Source organism: Strix aluco, chromosome 15 (assembly GCF_031877795.1).
Source record: "Strix aluco isolate bStrAlu1 chromosome 15, bStrAlu1.hap1, whole genome shotgun sequence".
Taxonomy (NCBI): Eukaryota; Metazoa; Chordata; class Aves; order Strigiformes; family Strigidae; genus Strix; species Strix aluco.
Window position 1 is genome coordinate 11,248,981 of NC_133945.1, and position 16,284 is coordinate 11,265,264.

Genomic DNA, 16,284 nt, shown 5'->3' on the forward strand with positions numbered 1-16,284 from the left:
CTATAGGTATGTAGCATTTTTGCTGATATGAGCCTGGCAGGTAACAGCATCTGACTCTGAATCAGTCAGAGCTTCAGTTCCCCAGCAGTTAATTCCTACCACAGCAGTGTTACAAGTGCATCAGCCCAGGTCTTTCCTGCGCTGTTGTTGGATGTGGCTGCCCTTGCTGGGTTTCGGTGGCTTTCTTGGCTGCTTTCCCTTGCTTAGACTTTGGATAATCCTGCTCCCTGTGGGTTCTTCTCTTTTGACACTGCAAGTGCCCTCCAAGGGGTTAGATGTGTCTTTTTGCTAGAAAAAGTACGTAGCAGGCCCACACTTGGGATAGGATTGAATTGAGGCACTGAGTTAGCTACTTCTGCTCGTGGTGCTGGGCAAGTCTCTCCCAAGCTGGATGGGTGGACCAGAGAAGGAGCTTCAGACTTGTCATTCCCCTGATGTATCCAGTATCAGTCCTCTGGGTTACTGGGCTGGTGCACGTGGGTGATGATTCCACATGGGGTGAAGCACTTGTCCTGCACTGGAGGGATGAGGAGGGCTTGAAGGTGGAAGGATTAGGTGGGCAGTGGCATGGCATCATCGGCTGGCTGTGGCCATGGGTTAACTGAGGGTTTGGGCTGTCCCATCTGCATCTCTGGGCAGTGACATGGACTCAGTCGCTGCTGTGGGGAACGGTAGGTTCGTGGGAGCGCAGGCAGTGAGGACTGCTGGATCTCATGGTGGGAGATGCTCTGCTTGTGCTGGCTCAGTCGAGCAAGCGAGCTGTAAATAACGCATGAGGGGGGATCCCTGCAGGCTCTGAAATGAAAACACCCGTGCCAGTTCCTGGGTGGCAGAGCACGCCCATTTGGAGAGGCAGAGTGAAGCCCCATGTTTTCAAATCAAACCCTGCTGCAACATGTGCCCCATATAGAAGAAAACAAAGGCAAGGCTGCTGACAGCTTTAAATATTTCCACCACTTCCATCTGCATCTAGTTATCAGCCCGTTTGCAGTCCCGCGTGCCAGCCGTCGGATGCGCCGGTCGGATTTATGATGCTCTCTGCGGTTAGCACTCAGCATTAGCGACAGCACGGGCTTTGCCATTGCACTTATTTATGGCAGATTTGGATGGATTTGCCTGGCGTTCAGTAAAGTCTCTTTGAGGACCTGGAGAAAGTATTTGGCGTAGGATTTCATAAGTCCAGACAGAAGTGTGTGTGAGCATTTTTTCTTGCTTTAGGTTTTTATGTCATGGAAATAATTTATATCGCTTACACCTGTAGAGTCAGTGTTGAGGAACTGGTTGAAGGATTTTTCTGCATCTTTTAATCTGTGGTTTTAAATCAATCCTATATCAAGATGGACAAGTGCAAAACGGGCTGAATGAGGAATTTCTCACACCACTGGTTTGTAGCAGGCAGGTGAAGGAAAGGCTTTAATATTCCACTTGGCATACTAAAAAAAAAAAAGTTTAGCTACGTAGTTGAAAGTTGTTATAAAACATAATTTTTAATTTTAAAATCCTAGCTCCTGAGAGCCAGTAACAAAAATCGAAAAGGGGTGAAACTAAGAGAGAGAGGGAACACTCTTTCAATGGGACTTTTGTATATCTTAAATAAATGGAAGATGACCATGAAACTGCTCTGTTAATATTCACAAAACTTGGATTGGACAGTCCTGGGGGTTTCTTTATTTTGAAGCATTTAAAATAAGGGTGTGAGTTAAACTTGTGAGATAAGCTGGGCATTGGGGCTGCTGCAGGAGGTGCTGGCAGCAATCAGCTGCAATTGCTTTTCTGATTTGAGGAGTTAAGATTTTTAGATTATTTTTTCTTTCTTTCTGGCTCTTTTGAGTTTTAAATAAAGCATGTGTATTTTGAACAATGTTCTTCCCAAGCAGCAAGTCTGCCCGTGGGGCTGATATCCAAGGGGAGAGAAGAGGCACAGGCTGCCCAGCCGGGCTGCCTTGGGGCTGGAGGGACCCACTCGGAGGGGAGAGGATGACGAGTCTGTCTCAGTGGGTTTCTGATCCAAAGTGCCCTGAAGTCAGTGGGAAGAACTGCAGGCGTTTTCCTCTTTTTCCATGTGAAAAATGTATTTGTGGCTTACTCTGATACAGCCATCTGCCCTGAACCACTTTCCCTGGGTGCACACACCCTGGTTTTCATTTTTTAGCAGCATCAGCAGAGGAGGGTAGGTCTCACCTGCCTTTCCCTTGCTCCAAAAGTGCTACTCATGTGAGTGAGTAGAACAGCATCCCTGGCGCCGGGAGCTGCCCTTCGGGAGCCTGCGCAGGGACACAGCCTTGCTCCTCAAGTGTTCAGCAGTATTGCAGCACAGGATGCACAACAGAAATCCCCCTTTGACTGCCACATCACAGTGTCAGAGCGGGGACATCTGAAGCACAAGCTGTTGGAAAAGAGCAAGAGCAGAGTGAGAAGGGCGAATCTGAAGGAGAAGGCCTGTTTTGTTCATGTCTTGAGCAATCCAGCCACACGTTTGGTCTGTTTGGATTTGAAGTCAAAGCTCTTCTCCTTTTCTTTACACTATCTCTTTTTTAAAATATGGCGTTTTATCCCTGGTTCTCAGCAATTGCTTTCTGCTGCAGGGTACCGAGAAGGATTTCTGTGGAAGAGAGGACGTGACAATGGGCAATTCTTAAGCCGAAAGTTCGTGTTATCGGAGAGGGAAGGTGCACTGAAGTACTTCAACAAAAATGACGTGAGTACCTGGGGTTGCTGTGTGCAGACAGGGAATCGCAACTGTAAGAGCATCTTTGAACAAGTAATTCCTAGGCCACCATTTATTTATACAGTTGTCATAAGCACTGAGTTCCCAGGCACTCCAGGACAAGGGCACCAGGTACAGCTCACCGCTCTCTTCAGTAGGGTTTGCTCTTGGTCCGCCACCACCACAGTCATGGTGAGACACCTTAACTGGCCATTTTACGCGTTCCTGCTCTGTTGCCCTTTTAAAGTCGATAAGGCTTTTCTGAAACCACCAATGAAGGAGTTTTTCTCATCTCTGGCTCTGCATCATCCAGCTGATATGGGTTTCATGTTTATGGCTAGCTTGGGATGAAGGTATCGCCACCTTGCAGTGGTCACTGGGGTCTGAAACCTCCTTTGCATGGCACAGCAAGCAATCTAGAGGAAAATCTCCCTTTTCTGTTCCAGTGTCAAGCAGTGTGGAAGCATTTGTCTTTTTCCCCAGAGCACATTTCATTTATTGTAAGTGAGAAATGGAATTATTACCATGAAAATGGTGTTTGTGATGAATGGACAGATGCTCTACTATTCTGCACCGCATAGTGGAGGAAGCCAAGGTGTCTTCTCTGACCTTTGAGTCTCCCCTGAACATTGGAGCTGAGAGCAGCGCAGACGAAGCCACCAGCCAGTTTTCTCAAGTAGCTGATGCAATCACGGTGTCATGATGAGCCATGCTGTGCAGAGGAGGGGAACAGCCATCCACACTTCTCCACGCCTGGCAGCTGGCTTCAATAGCACCGTCTGCTCTTCAGCTTGGTGTGGTATGGTGCAATTGCATCTCGTGGACAGGAGGGAGCCAGTCATTACTGAGGGAGAAGTGAAAGTCTCAGCAGCCCCCATTCAGTCACTATTGACTGCTCCGGTAGTTTAAAGCTGCTTTGCTTTGTTGTTGACCATGGCCATGGTGGGAACAGCACTGTCCAGACACGTCCTCTTGGCTGGGATTTCCCCGCTGTGGTCACCCGTGACAGCTGTGTGTCTACGGCAAGTCCCCAAGTTCCCAAAGCAGCACTAGCATCTCTGCCAGCTCAGGGACTTCTGTGTGGTGTTGGGGACCATGGCACCACCTCATGACCATCTGCTGACCCCTGGCTGTGTCCTAAAACTGGTGTTCCAAGAGCCTAATCTTTATTTTTTTTGATGCTTTATTCATGCTTGCTAGTTCACTGTCCTGAAAGGGTGGTAAACTTCCAGAGACGTTTTGTAGGAAGATGAACCATGCTACGCAGTTCAAGTGACCTGCCACAGAGGGTGCGGGTGGGATTGGTGCCTGGGAGGGCCTGATCCAGGCTCACTGTTAGGCTAACTCACCCAAGAGGTGGGCTGTAAGGTATATATTTGTCCCTTTGAAAAGAAAGTTCCCAGTTTGGAGGGCATGGGGAGGAGCAGAGTTGGAAGCCAATGGCTCGTGTGAGAGGATGGGACTGGTGGGGATGTGGGCATGGTGCCCGCTGCCAGCCTAGCACCCGGGTCTGAAGTTGGCAAGGGGGATAATCCTCCATCTTCTTGGGCAAGGATGAACTGGCTGTGGGTACTTGAGATGCAGAAAGCATCCTAGTCTGTTAATTAGCAGTCTGCTTTTTCTTTTTTTGGTCTGGCTGAGTGGTTTTCTTTCTTTGATAGTGCTCATTCCACTGTAAATGCTGGTCACTTATCATTAGGTAAAGAGGCTGGTAAAGATCTAGGGGTCAGGAGGCAGTTGGACTGAGGCTGAGACAGGAGGCATGGTGGAGATGCTTGTCTTTATAGAATAACATCCTATCACGAGACTTGGTCTGTCCACCTTGCTTCTGGGCTGAAACCTTTCTCCCCTTGAACTCTGCTGAATTTTGCAGAACAGAGCATTTTTTCCAGGCTGGCAGAAAGCACTCATTGATGCCTGAGCAAAGTCTCTGATAGCTCATCACCAGGCAGTTTTGTGGGCTGGGAGTCAGTTTTTTTAGCTAATGGCCTCAATCAGGAGTTTTTTTCTGACCAAGTGAACTGCTTTCTGGTTTGAAAGCCAATTCTCAGGTGTTTGCTCACTCAGCTGTGTTTTCCAGGCAAAAGAACCCAAAGCAATTATGAAGATCGAACATCTAAATGCGACTTTCCAGCCTGCAAAAATCGGGAACCCACACGGACTGCAGATCACTTACTTGAAGGACAATAGCACAAGGAACATCTTTGTCTATCATGAAGATGGCAAGGTGAGAGTGTGGAGATAACAAGAAGGGTTGGGTTGTGGTCCTGGGGGTTGATGCTGCTCAGAGCCAGCTGTGGCACACCAGGCTCCAACTGAGCTGGGAATTGAAGGCTGTGGAAGGGATGGGAGTACACGATGCACAGCCAGCTTTGAGCATGTTTGTCATGTCCTTCCAAGCATGAAGGTTGCAAACCGTGTCTTCTAAATAACGAGATGCAAATGGAAGAAATTGCTGTTCCTCTGCTTGCAACTAGATGTAGGGGCAAGACATTTTTTAAGGCAGGCTCTTAGTGCCTGGAGAAGGAGATGGAGTGAATGGAGCAATGAAAGGTGAGGGGACTTGATCTAATGACTAACAAAAGGGGAGTGAACTGGATTGTAGGAGAACTGAGGAACTGGTGGTTTTTCTGCCTGTCTTGTGCTTTATAAAATGCAAATCTGCATGTTTGTATTGAAATAAATCCCCTTGCTTCCGTGCCCTTGTGCCTCTGAAGGGAGGTGTGAAGAAGAGGTCTCACGGGTCTGGGGTGGTTGTTTGCACGAGGACAGCGGGATGTGGAGGCCAGGGCAGTGAGGGGGGTCCCAGCCCTCCTGGAGGCTGCCAGAGAGGTCCCAGCCTGGAGGTCACTGTGAAGAACAGTAACAGTCAGGATGCTGCCCCGTGGGTGTTGTCTCCACGGACTGGTGTCCATGCAGAGAGCAGACCTGGGCAAGTTTGCAGTGGATGCCATCTCACAGCCTTATTTTCATCTCTTTCTTTCCTCCCCCAAATATTTGGGGCTCCCTATAAAATACCAGCAGCCCTGGAGCAGCCACAAAATCAGAGCCTAAAGCTGTCACGTTCACATTGCATCTACTTCACTCTGGCCGTCACGGTGCCTTCAGCCATTGATGTTACATCCCGTTCAGCGCCCTGTCTGTCAGAGAGGCTTTCTGGGGGTGATCCCTCATGGGCTGGCACGGCAGGGATTTACAGGATTGTCTCGCTGCACAGCCCGTTCCCAGCTGTTCACCCAGGCACGGCGAGCCAGGCAGCCCTGCTAGGGATAAGCAGTCTGTGCTCATAGCAGTCGCTTCTCTCCAGACTATATAGGCCAATAATGCCACCAAAACCCAAGATATTCTTCACTTGTGGATGAGCAAAGCTGATCTCGCCTCTGCTGCCACTCAGGCATCCGGTTGTGGAGCTGGATGATGCCTGTTGTGCTCGCAGGGCTGCACTGCAGAGGCTGGATGTGGTTCCTGTGTAGTGCAGGCACTTCTGGCAGGAGGCAATTAGCGTGTCAGGTTGGGTTAATTAGTGGCATTGCGTGGTTTTGTGCATGCACAGAAATGTGTGTGTAATACACATGCACATACACATGTATATGTGTGTAATAGACATATGCATAATAGATGAATGTGTGCCTGTGTCTGTGCTGCTGTATATAGATACATAAAGGAAGTCTCTCTCTCTCCCCCCCTCTATGTATATGTTTGCCTGTAAAAAGAGAACAATGATGACCACTTAAAACTAGGCGGGTCTTGCTGCTCAGTAGGAAGCAGCACAGTGTGGTCATGCCTGTGTGCCTTCTGCTTGCTGCACACACAGTGATTTATTAGCCGGCTGTGCCTCTCCAGCCCCGTGCTCTAGTTCAGCCTGCCCAGCCTCTCACACCCTGCAGCACCGCCAGGTCTCACTCCATGCATTTGTGGGTCCCAGGGAGCTGCTCTGGCAGGGCTGCTCCCAAATTTACCCTCCCCTCCATCCACTCTGCCTGGTGGGATATGCAAGTCCTGTGGTGCGGAGAGGCGCCGCTTGTCACCAGATGCTGCTTTAGCACTGCAAAGTATTGCTGGGTCGCTCTCAGGTACCTCCCTGGCCACAATTTAAACTGAAATAAGAGGAAGAAGCTCTTTCCTGTGAAAGCTGCATCCCACTGTCGTGCCCACGTCTGTGGTTTGCGGGGCTTTGGTGGTGCACTTAGCCCAGCTGCTAGGAATGGAGTCGGGTTTTACTGTTATTTGGTTTTTGGGTTTAGAATGCTGAGCCTTCTGCTGGGGGCTCGTGGAAGGAGCAGTCTCGCAGGTCTCACACAGTTGCTCCTGCCTTTGTGTCGGTGGTTTGGCAGGACACACTCTGATGCCATCTGATAACACCCAGATTGAATTTCTTTTGACTTCCCTGAAAGGGGTCTGCCCCTTTGGCTGAGCGAGGGCTGCAAGAAGATGACACCCCTGGGGTAAACTCCCACCCTTTGGGACCTGAGGCAGCCTCGGGACTTGCCTGTGATATCCCACTGCCCTCCAGTCCCTCCTGTACTCCCCCAGCAGCCCCAGGGTGTCCCTTTGTACCCCAGAGGTGCTGCCTCTCCCCTATCTGAAGCACTCAAGCCTGATTTAGGCTCCTGTCTCATATTTCTGGGGTTTGATCCCTCCTTGCCTAATCCTGTCACCGATCTGGCTGGCCTCCCACCAGGGCAGCGTTCGTTTGTGGTTTTTTCCGCTGAGGAGCTCAGTAATCCAGAGCATCGCATGCTGCTCTCAACTTGGCTCTTCTGTTGCAACACCCCGGAAGAAAGCGGGCTCATCTCTCAGATGGGATAATCCCACGTGTGCTTATTTAACCCCTAAAAGAGCTGGGAGAGCCCCACCACCCCGGCGGCATTTGCTGGAATAAGGCACCCAAAGGGATAAAAGACAGACGGACGAAGCGGGTCACTGTGCTGCCTCCCCAGAGCTTCGTGGGCTGAAACAGCATCATGCGACATGGCTGGAGATGTAGTTCCTGGGTGACCTCAGCCTGGAGGCTTCATCAACTCCTCGGTGTGTCCTGACAGCGAACAAGAGACGGAAACCAGCCCCAGCACCCTGCTCAAAATGGAGATATCTGGGTGCTTTTGTGATGTGGGCACCTAATGAGAGCGGGTGCCTGGAGGGGCAGGGCAAGGTGTGTCTTGGGCTCTGGCCATTTTAAAGGATGTTGTGGTCCCTTGTTAGCACTTACCCACCACCAGCTGGGGTGAAGCTGAGGCACCCGTTGGTGCTGGAGACCGACCCTCTGCATGGGGTGATGGCTCTGTGCAGACTGCCCCGTGTCCTGGCAGCACCTGATCTGCAGGGGCTGTCGCTGCTGTGGGCACAGGGCTGGAGCCAGCCTTCACCTGCCCCCAGATCTCCATCTGGGCGTGGGGGGCAGGAGAGCTGCAGGAGTGGATTTCCCACCGCTCGGAGCTCCTGGCCGGGGCTGAAGCTCCCTCTGCAGGGCTCCTCCTGGAAGCCACGGCAGGAGCTGCTCTGTGCTGCTGCCATCCCTGGTGTTACCATCGCCCTTCGGATGCTCAGAGGTGGGCTGAGTCTCCAGGAGAGGCCATCCTTTAGGGTGCAAACCGAGATCTTTGGGTGTTCTCTGGAGAAATTAGCAAAACGTTCTTCCCCAATGCTCCTTCATTCCTGAACCACACCAGGAGCTTTCAGGATGGGAAGAGGTGGCGAGAGGGACTGATCAGCAACAGCAGAAGGGCCGATTGCTTCTGCTCCAGGGATGAGAGGAGGTACGGTGAGAAGGAGCTGCGTTTTTGTCTGGGGTTGTCAGCCTGAGACTGCCACGGCAATGGGGGTGGCTCTGGTGCAGGATGGAGACTGGTGAGACACTAAGGTGGCACATGGAGGGGGAGCCTGTGGTGGCACTGCAAGCAGACCGGGAGCAAGCTGAGAGCCTGGCAAAGCCATTTGCAAAGGTGCAGGCAATAGTTCATTTTCTCTGCTTCCTCAGAGACATAAATCAGTGACAGGAATCTCTGCTAACGAGCTAATGAGACAACACCTTCCCTTCTGAAAACACTGAGCCGTTTAGCATTGGTTTAATACATCAGATATAAGCTCCTCACTCTATCTGTGGTATTGTTTGCAATTATACACACAGAAAATTTTTAGCAACTGAGCCTTCTGGCTTTGCATATACAGGTATAGGTTTGTATAAAGAAAAGTGGTGGTGCCCCTTCCTCCAGCGATGGAGGATCAATAATCCGAGAAGCAATCGACTGCTGGAAGTCAAGGAGGGTTTCAGCCTCTGCTTTTCTGCAGGGTGAAACCCTATCTCACATCACGATCAAGGAGGAGACCCACATATACATATATAGCCATCCAGCTGGTGACTGTATGAAATACCAACATTTTAACATTACAGCTTATTGTTCATTACCTCCCGTCTGGTTTGGTCATCGTTAACTTCAGGAGCCAGTTCCTCTCACTGATCCTCTTTGTGCTGCTATCTGGGGTCTGCTTTGCTGCTGAGGGTAGAAAGGCAAGTGATAAGTAAGTAAAAGCTGACAAGAAGGTCAGAGTTTTCCAAAACATTGTTTGTGTATGTCCTATTATGGTGTGGGTTTTTTTCCCTTCAGTTTGAAGTAGATTAACAAACCAAAGCAAACTGAACTTTTAGAGGGTGGCTATTTGCCATGTTAGACCATTTTTGAGATACCCTCAGTTCAACTCCTTAAAACTGAGATCTCCAGAATTACACATAAGAGCCTTTTTTATTTGTCCCCCAATCATTTTTAAAGCATAAAAAAGTTTAAATCTTACTGAAGGCTGACTTCTACTTTCATATGGTCTTTCCTACACTACAGCAACCTCACCTGAAAGGGTTGACCATGTTTATTTTAGGATCAAGGCTGGCTCATTGAACCTGTCCCTGATGTGTGAAGTTTCATGTGCATTAGTAGTTCAGCATCTGTCTACCTGCAGCTCAGCATCCCGGTGCGGGCAGCTGTTACATCTCCCTTCCAACATGCCTTTCCTTTGCCCATACCTTTAGACCACAAGGCAGTATTTGAGAGCCCCCTGTGTGGATCACTTAAAATTAATGTTGCATTTCTCAGGGAAACCTTCAAAAAGACATCCAGTGCAGCACAAGCTCTGAGAGTCTCACCAGAGACAAAGGAATAGATGAGTTTAAAAGCAAAGATGTTACAAACCAACTATTTTGTAGGGAAAAAAAATGAAATTGAGTGAGATTTTTGCCAAGGAAAGGAAGAAGTGCCAGAGCTTCTGAGAATTGAGCTGGGACTTCAATCTCACTGTGCTTGTCCCTAGAGGACTTGCAGATATGACTGATAGACTGGAGTACAAAGGTGAAGAGATATCTAGCCATGCTTTTAGCAAAACACTGAAGTACGTTGCTAAAATGTGGGTGGGATTCAGGTGTTGCATGTCCTGCCCGCAGTCAGCTTGTGGCTGCTGGAGGGGCGGGGTGGGTGAGCAGGCCACAGAGGTGTCAGGCTGCCTCTGCACCCAGCTGGCACGAGCTGAGCAGTGTCTATAGGGTCAAGCTCAATGCTGGGCTCAATATCTCAAGTGCTGATTTGTTGCTGGTTTTATCAGTTCAGAGACGTGCTTAAATCCTTCCCTCTGCAGAAAGCCCCTTGGTACTCGCAGGGGGCTGCAGAGCCCCGTGCACCTCTTGCAGCCCAGGACAGCACCTTCATCCCATCCTTGCCATCCTTCGCCTGTTTGCTGCTCTTTTACGTCTGTATTTTACTTTTTTAGGACTGCTGCTAAACTGCACTCTGTCACTCAGGACAAAGCGATGGGAGAGGTGAAACATGGCCGGGTCACGTTATTTTAGGTGCAGACTATGTCACTTACTATGCTTTTCTTTCTCATTATTAGGAAATAGTGGATTGGTTCAACGCCATCCGGGCAGCACGTTTTCATTACTTACAAGTGGCATTCCCTGGAGCCAGCGACGTCGATGTGAGTTTTCCTGCAGTTATTTTTGTTTTTTCCCTCTTGCTCAATTTTAGCATCTTGTTAACAAGCTGGAAGGCTTGGAGAGTGCTCCATCCTTCAGAGCATTTTACAATTACTGGGCTGAAATTATTGTGGTGGGATGTCGAGCCCATGTGCAGCATCTGTTACCAACATCCAGCCTTGGAAACCATGTGCGTGTGCATGCACACGTGTTCACCCTCAAAACGGGAGCTGTGTGTATGAGTAACTCCAGCACTGTCACCTGTACAGAAGCCATAAGTGTCTTTTGCAAAGGTTGTTGCTATAATGTTAAAAGCTGAAACAAAGGCTGAAAGGTAGAAAAGATGAAGGCAAAAGAATGTCAATGCTGTACCTAAGCCTCTGAAATGAGTTCTTGTGTAGAGGTCAATGCAGCCTGTCTTATGAATCTCTGTCTCTTGTTTTCCGGGAGCTGGAACTGCTAATTGCATTACCTTTTGCTAATATAATACTAGAGGCGGTATTAATGTAAGCTGACAGCAAGTGCCTTGTGTTGCAGTTGCACTGCAATTGGTGTGTAACGTCACTGGTTATTGCTGTTGACTACTCTGTTACCTCCTTGACTTTGTAGATTTTGAAATCTAATTGCATGACCTGCCTTCCGTTAATTACCGGGGAGGGGTCTGGTCAGGGGCTGGGGCTGGCTCTGAGCTGAGGTGGCTCTGTCCCTGCTGCCTGTGCACCCCGAGGAGCCCCAGAGCCAAAGCCTTCCTGTCAGAGCCATGCACAGACACTGTCCTCATCCATGGGGAGAGTAAAGAAGAACAGTCCCACAGCTGGTATCCGATCCCCACCGTGAGGGACTTCAGACCAGTTAAACCAGGCAAATTCAAAAATCCATAAGAAGAGCCTCGTTAGCCAGCTATAGTACTGTTGCTGTACAGCGTATATTTTCCTTAATTATTTCTACCCCTTTCCCTATCCTCTACTTCTGTTAAAGTTGGTTGGCACATCTGAATCAAATTGCCCCCAAAAAAACACACAGACCTTGATGGAGTTGCCGTTTGTCCAGCAGTTGGTGAGGGTGTTTATATGCTCACCCCCTGGCGGTTTTGGTGGGAGATGCGCTATTTATATTTTTACTTATCATCCCCTTCTCATCAGTTATTCTTTGGGAGAAACAGAGCAGTGTAATGTTTAGTGAGGTTTAATTTATGACATTGAAATACTGAACAAACCCTTCATAGCATTCATCTTGGGAAGACCTCTGTAGAGACTGGGTTCTGTACCCGAGTAGCTCCATCCTGGGTGTTGCCATCATTAGCATCTAATTTATGATTCCTTTAGCCTGTCAGAGAAATGAAAAGGCATTAAACGTAAACAGGAGCCAGGTTAAATGCGGTAGAGAGTTATAAATTTCTCACATCACCCTGAGGATGCCCAGGCTGCCACTGCAGCTCCCAGGGAGTGACGCTCTCTGAAGGATGCTTCAAGGACCCATCTACAGGGTGGAGGAACGTCTCTGCCACAGGTGATGAGCTCCTGGCTTAGCAAAGTGTCATCAGCCCTGTCCCAGGAGTGAAGCACTGGGGCTATGAATGTTGCAGAGCCCTTTGCTGCCCATGATGAAGCGTTCGAGACAAAGATGCTCCTGGCTGTTGCGGAACAGTGCTGTGATTCTTTGGGCTGTTGCATTTTGGGGTGTCTTTGCCCTACAAGCATGTGCCTGCTCAATGAGAGCTGCTCTTGGGCGGAGTTAGGTGTTGTTGGAGTGTGGTTTGGCAAGTGGAGCCATTAATAACCTGTTCAAATGAAAGGCAGGAGCAGGGGTGGGGAGTTGCGTGGTCAGGCTTGTCAGCCCTCTTTTTGGTGAGACTCATCTTTCAAGAGGCTTTTAGAGGCATCTGCAAAGATCTCGCAGCTACTGCCTTGTCTTTGCGAAGCAGCGTTAAAAATATCCCTGGCGCTGGTAGCTGTTGTCAGCAGTATCTGCAGGCAGGGGTAGTGCACAGGCAGCGTGTGTTAACGGGGTTTTGCAGGCAAATCGTACTTGAGCTTGTGTGAGGAGCTCCCACTGTGTCTGGTGGAGGAGGTGCATTGCCAGAGCTGACCGGTGATGTGGGATTTGGCGCGGGGGCTTCCTCTGGAGGCTGCTGGCTTTGCTGGCAGAGTGCTCAGAGATGCTTCATGTTTCTGCACCCACCTCTTCTGAGTGCTTTGGGGGAGTGGGACCGAAGTGCTCAGCCAGAGCCGTCGGGTGGGCTCAGGGCCGGGGGTGAGGTCCACGTGGGATTTCCTTCCCAGGCACCCCAGCCCTGCCCCACACGCCTGGTGACCCCCCACCTCCCTCCATCTGACGCTGCTCTCTTTTCTCTCCTCTTTGGTTGCTCCAGCTGGTGCCAAAGCTTTCTAGAAACTACCTGAAGGAAGGGTACATGGAGAAAACGGGGCCAAAGGTAGGATATAAAATGTTCCTGCGGTCCCTCTAAACATGAGTCTTGCTCTGTACAGGGCTGAGAAGGGTCTGCTGGTGGGACAAACCCACGCTTGCCAGAGAGGCAAAGCATTAACGCTGTGAATGTGTTAATAGACTTTCCTCACCCGGGAGCAAACATTTAAAAAATGCAAAACCACTTCACACACCAACCACCCCATCTCACAGACCCTGGTGTGGTGGCTCACGGTGGCCCAGAAGCCACCTGTTCCCAGCTCCCCCAGCCCGTCGGGCTCCTCCGAGTGCCTTGATACTCCTGGGTCATGCCTGATAAGAGAGGAGCTGTGCTGCTTTGGTGTGTAATCTGGCATTTTTTGACTCTTCAGCAAACAGAGGGATTCAAGAAGCGATGGTTCACCATGGATGACCGACGGCTCATGTATTTCAAAGATCCCCTGGTAAGATGAAGGTGCCTGGGCTGTCTGCTGGGAATAATATGTAGTAATTATAATTATGACAATAGAATAATAATATACAGTAATAATGATGATAATAATAATAGAATAATAATATACAGTGAAGCTCAGGCTGATGGGAGAGCCAAGAGGGCACTGAGCCATCACTGCTAGGTGTACCTGCCTGGTGTTCAGTGTGCAGTAGCCCTGTGCACAGATATTCACCCAAAAATGCTTTGGAAACCCTGTGGACCAGCTTCAGATTTTTCTGCAGCTGAATTTTGGATCCCTGGTGTTGGTCCCGTGTTGTGGGTGCCCTTGGGAGGAGCTAGAGTGGGGCTTTGTGGGGTGGCTGGTGCTTTCGGTGTCTGGCTGCTGCACTTTGCTGATGGGGCTTCTGGATGGTGCAGGGTGAGCTGTGTCCTGGCTGCCCAGGATGCAGAGCTCCCCTTCACAGTCAAGCCTGCCTGACCGCTCCGCTGTCTTCTAGGATGCCTTTGCTAGAGGGGAAGTTTTTATTGGGAGCAAGGAAAACAGCTACAAGGTCCTGGAAGGGCTCCCGCCATCCACACAGGGAAACCACTGGCAGCACGGGATCACCATCGTCACCCCAGATCGGAAATTCCTCTTTGCCTGCGAGACAGAGGATGACCAGCTGGAGTGGATTACGACTTTTCAGAAAGTTATAAGCCGGCCCATGCTGCCTCAGGAATATGCAGGTGTGTTTGCTGGTGAGGGCTGGAGATCAGCCTCGGCCCCTTTATTTCCTGTGCGTTAGAGGACGGGCTGGATGGAGGGAGATCGGGGATGCGGCCGCATCGCTCCCTCCTGTGTGGTGTGAGCGGGGCAGCCCTTCCCCAGCCCAGGGAGAATGCAAAGGCTGTCCAAGCAGAGAGGGGCTCACGCTGGGAGGAGAAGGAGGACGATAGCCTTCCCTTTTCATCACCTCTGGCGTGATGTCTATGGTGCTACAAGGATGATCAGTCACCCAGTTATAAGGATAATCAGAGCCAAGGAGCAACAGCAAGACAAGGGCCATCCGCAGGGTGGGCTTGTGCCAGGCTGTTGCTGCCTGCCAGTGCTTGTCCTACTTTTAACTTTATTTTCTCTGGTTTTTTCTTTCAGTGGAAGCCCATTTCAAACATAAACCTTAGCTGGGACTGGCTGGGCAGACCTGAGGAGTGAGCTTCTGTTTACAACACAACGTGGTTTTATTTGAAATGTTAAAAATAATGAATAATAATAATAACAGTAATAATAATAATAATACTTCCCTTTCCCCTCATCATTCACTTGATCATGTTGGAAACCAAGAAGGGCGGCAGTGAAATGTCGGAGAAGATGTTGCTCCATCCCGAAATTCAGCTCTGTGGCCGCTCCACGGGATGTGCCGCTGGGACGGGTGGTCCTGTGACCCCGTCACCCCACACCTGCTGAAAGGGGGGTCCCACCCAGCTTCGGCGGGATGGTGAAGACTGTTGCTGGCACATCTCGGGGGGAGATGGGGCTTTTCCCCACGAGCTGGTCGCCGGGGGCTGGCACTGAGCATCCCCACAGCCCCAGGTCTCTGCCAGCCCCTTCTGTGGGGGGCTGTGAGTCCCTGAGTGGTGACATCCTCGTGGGATGTGAAGCACCAACCTGGAACCACCCGAAATGGTGATGTGCGAGATGGCTGAGCCTCCCGACAGCATCGGGGTAAATGGTCAGTAAATCACCTCCCCTGGGGAGAGGTGGTGGTGCTGTACCCAGGCTAGGGTCAAATGGGAGTTAGAAATGGAGGAAATCAGCCTCGTTACTGCTTAACGAAGGGCACAAAGGAGGGGGTGTCCAGTGTGGGGGGGGACACTGAGCCACGAGATGAGGCTGGGCAAGCAAAGCTTTTGGGGCTGGGGCCCATGATCTGCCCCCTGGGTTGTTCCTGTTTTATGGTTTGAGGGGGTTCACACCATTTTGGGAGCATGGTGTGGTTTGGGGGGGTTGAGCTTTAGGTGCAGTTTTGCTGACAGGCACTACAAAAGCCTGTCCCAGCCCAGCCCTGGCAGGTGCGTCCCTCCAGCCGATGGCACGTTGCTTCTCCAGACTGGTGGTTGCACTTTTTTTTTTTTCAATAATTCTCTCAATTTTTTTTGTTGATTTTTTTTTTTTCCCCCCCCGCCAAAAAAAAAAAAAAAAAGCTGCTTGAAGTGACGTTTCAGCGCTGTGTTGAGCACTGTAATTCCTGCGGTCGGGGCAGGCAGGCTGGGACCTGCACACCATGTGCTGGATTTTTACCCCAAAATGAAATTTCTGGCGTCTGCTGAAGTACCAGCCCCAGACACTGACCTGTCCGATGCGTTTCTTACGTTGGTGTGTGTAAATGAGAGCATCTCATCGGCTGTATGCATTTGTTCTGTCACTGGTAAGACAACTGTGGTACTAAATGTCATTCAAACCAATAAATTATTATGTCAGAGCTGTGGCCGTGTGGTGCTGGGGGGGCAGGGAGGGGGTGAGGTGGGGTTAAAAAACAGTAAATGAAAACAAGTAGTAACGGTGCTGGCAGAGCCTTGGGGGTGCAGGACAACCACAAAAACCATCTGGGTCCCTCCTGCCCTGGCTGCTCGGGGCAATGGCGGGGGGGTGGGGTGCAGCTGCACACACACGTGTGTTTGTGTGTATACCAGGTAAATATATAAACTACACACATGTATTTATGTATACATCCTAGTTTAAACCCAGCCAGCAGCCAAGCACCACGCAGCTGCTTGCTCACC

The 16,284-nt window shown here is 50.2% G+C and overlaps 1 protein-coding gene across 2 annotated transcripts in view; it reads left to right on the plus strand.

Moving 5' to 3' along the window:
* The window catches only part of ADAP1 (ArfGAP with dual PH domains 1), a 61,656-nt gene extending 45,673 nt beyond the window's left edge, over positions 1-15,983 (plus strand). For both annotated transcript variants that reach the window (XM_074840772.1, XM_074840773.1), the window contains exons 5-11: positions 2,586-2,698; positions 4,788-4,934; positions 10,583-10,666; positions 13,036-13,098; positions 13,463-13,534; positions 14,022-14,250; positions 14,657-15,983. In XM_074840772.1, coding sequence (XP_074696873.1) covers positions 2,586-2,698; positions 4,788-4,934; positions 10,583-10,666; positions 13,036-13,098; positions 13,463-13,534; positions 14,022-14,250; positions 14,657-14,685 — 737 coding nt within the window. In that variant the 3' untranslated portion in view covers positions 14,686-15,983. The remainder of the gene's footprint in view (positions 1-2,585; positions 2,699-4,787; positions 4,935-10,582; positions 10,667-13,035; positions 13,099-13,462; positions 13,535-14,021; positions 14,251-14,656) is intronic.
* The last annotated feature ends 301 nt before the right edge of the window (positions 15,984-16,284 follow it).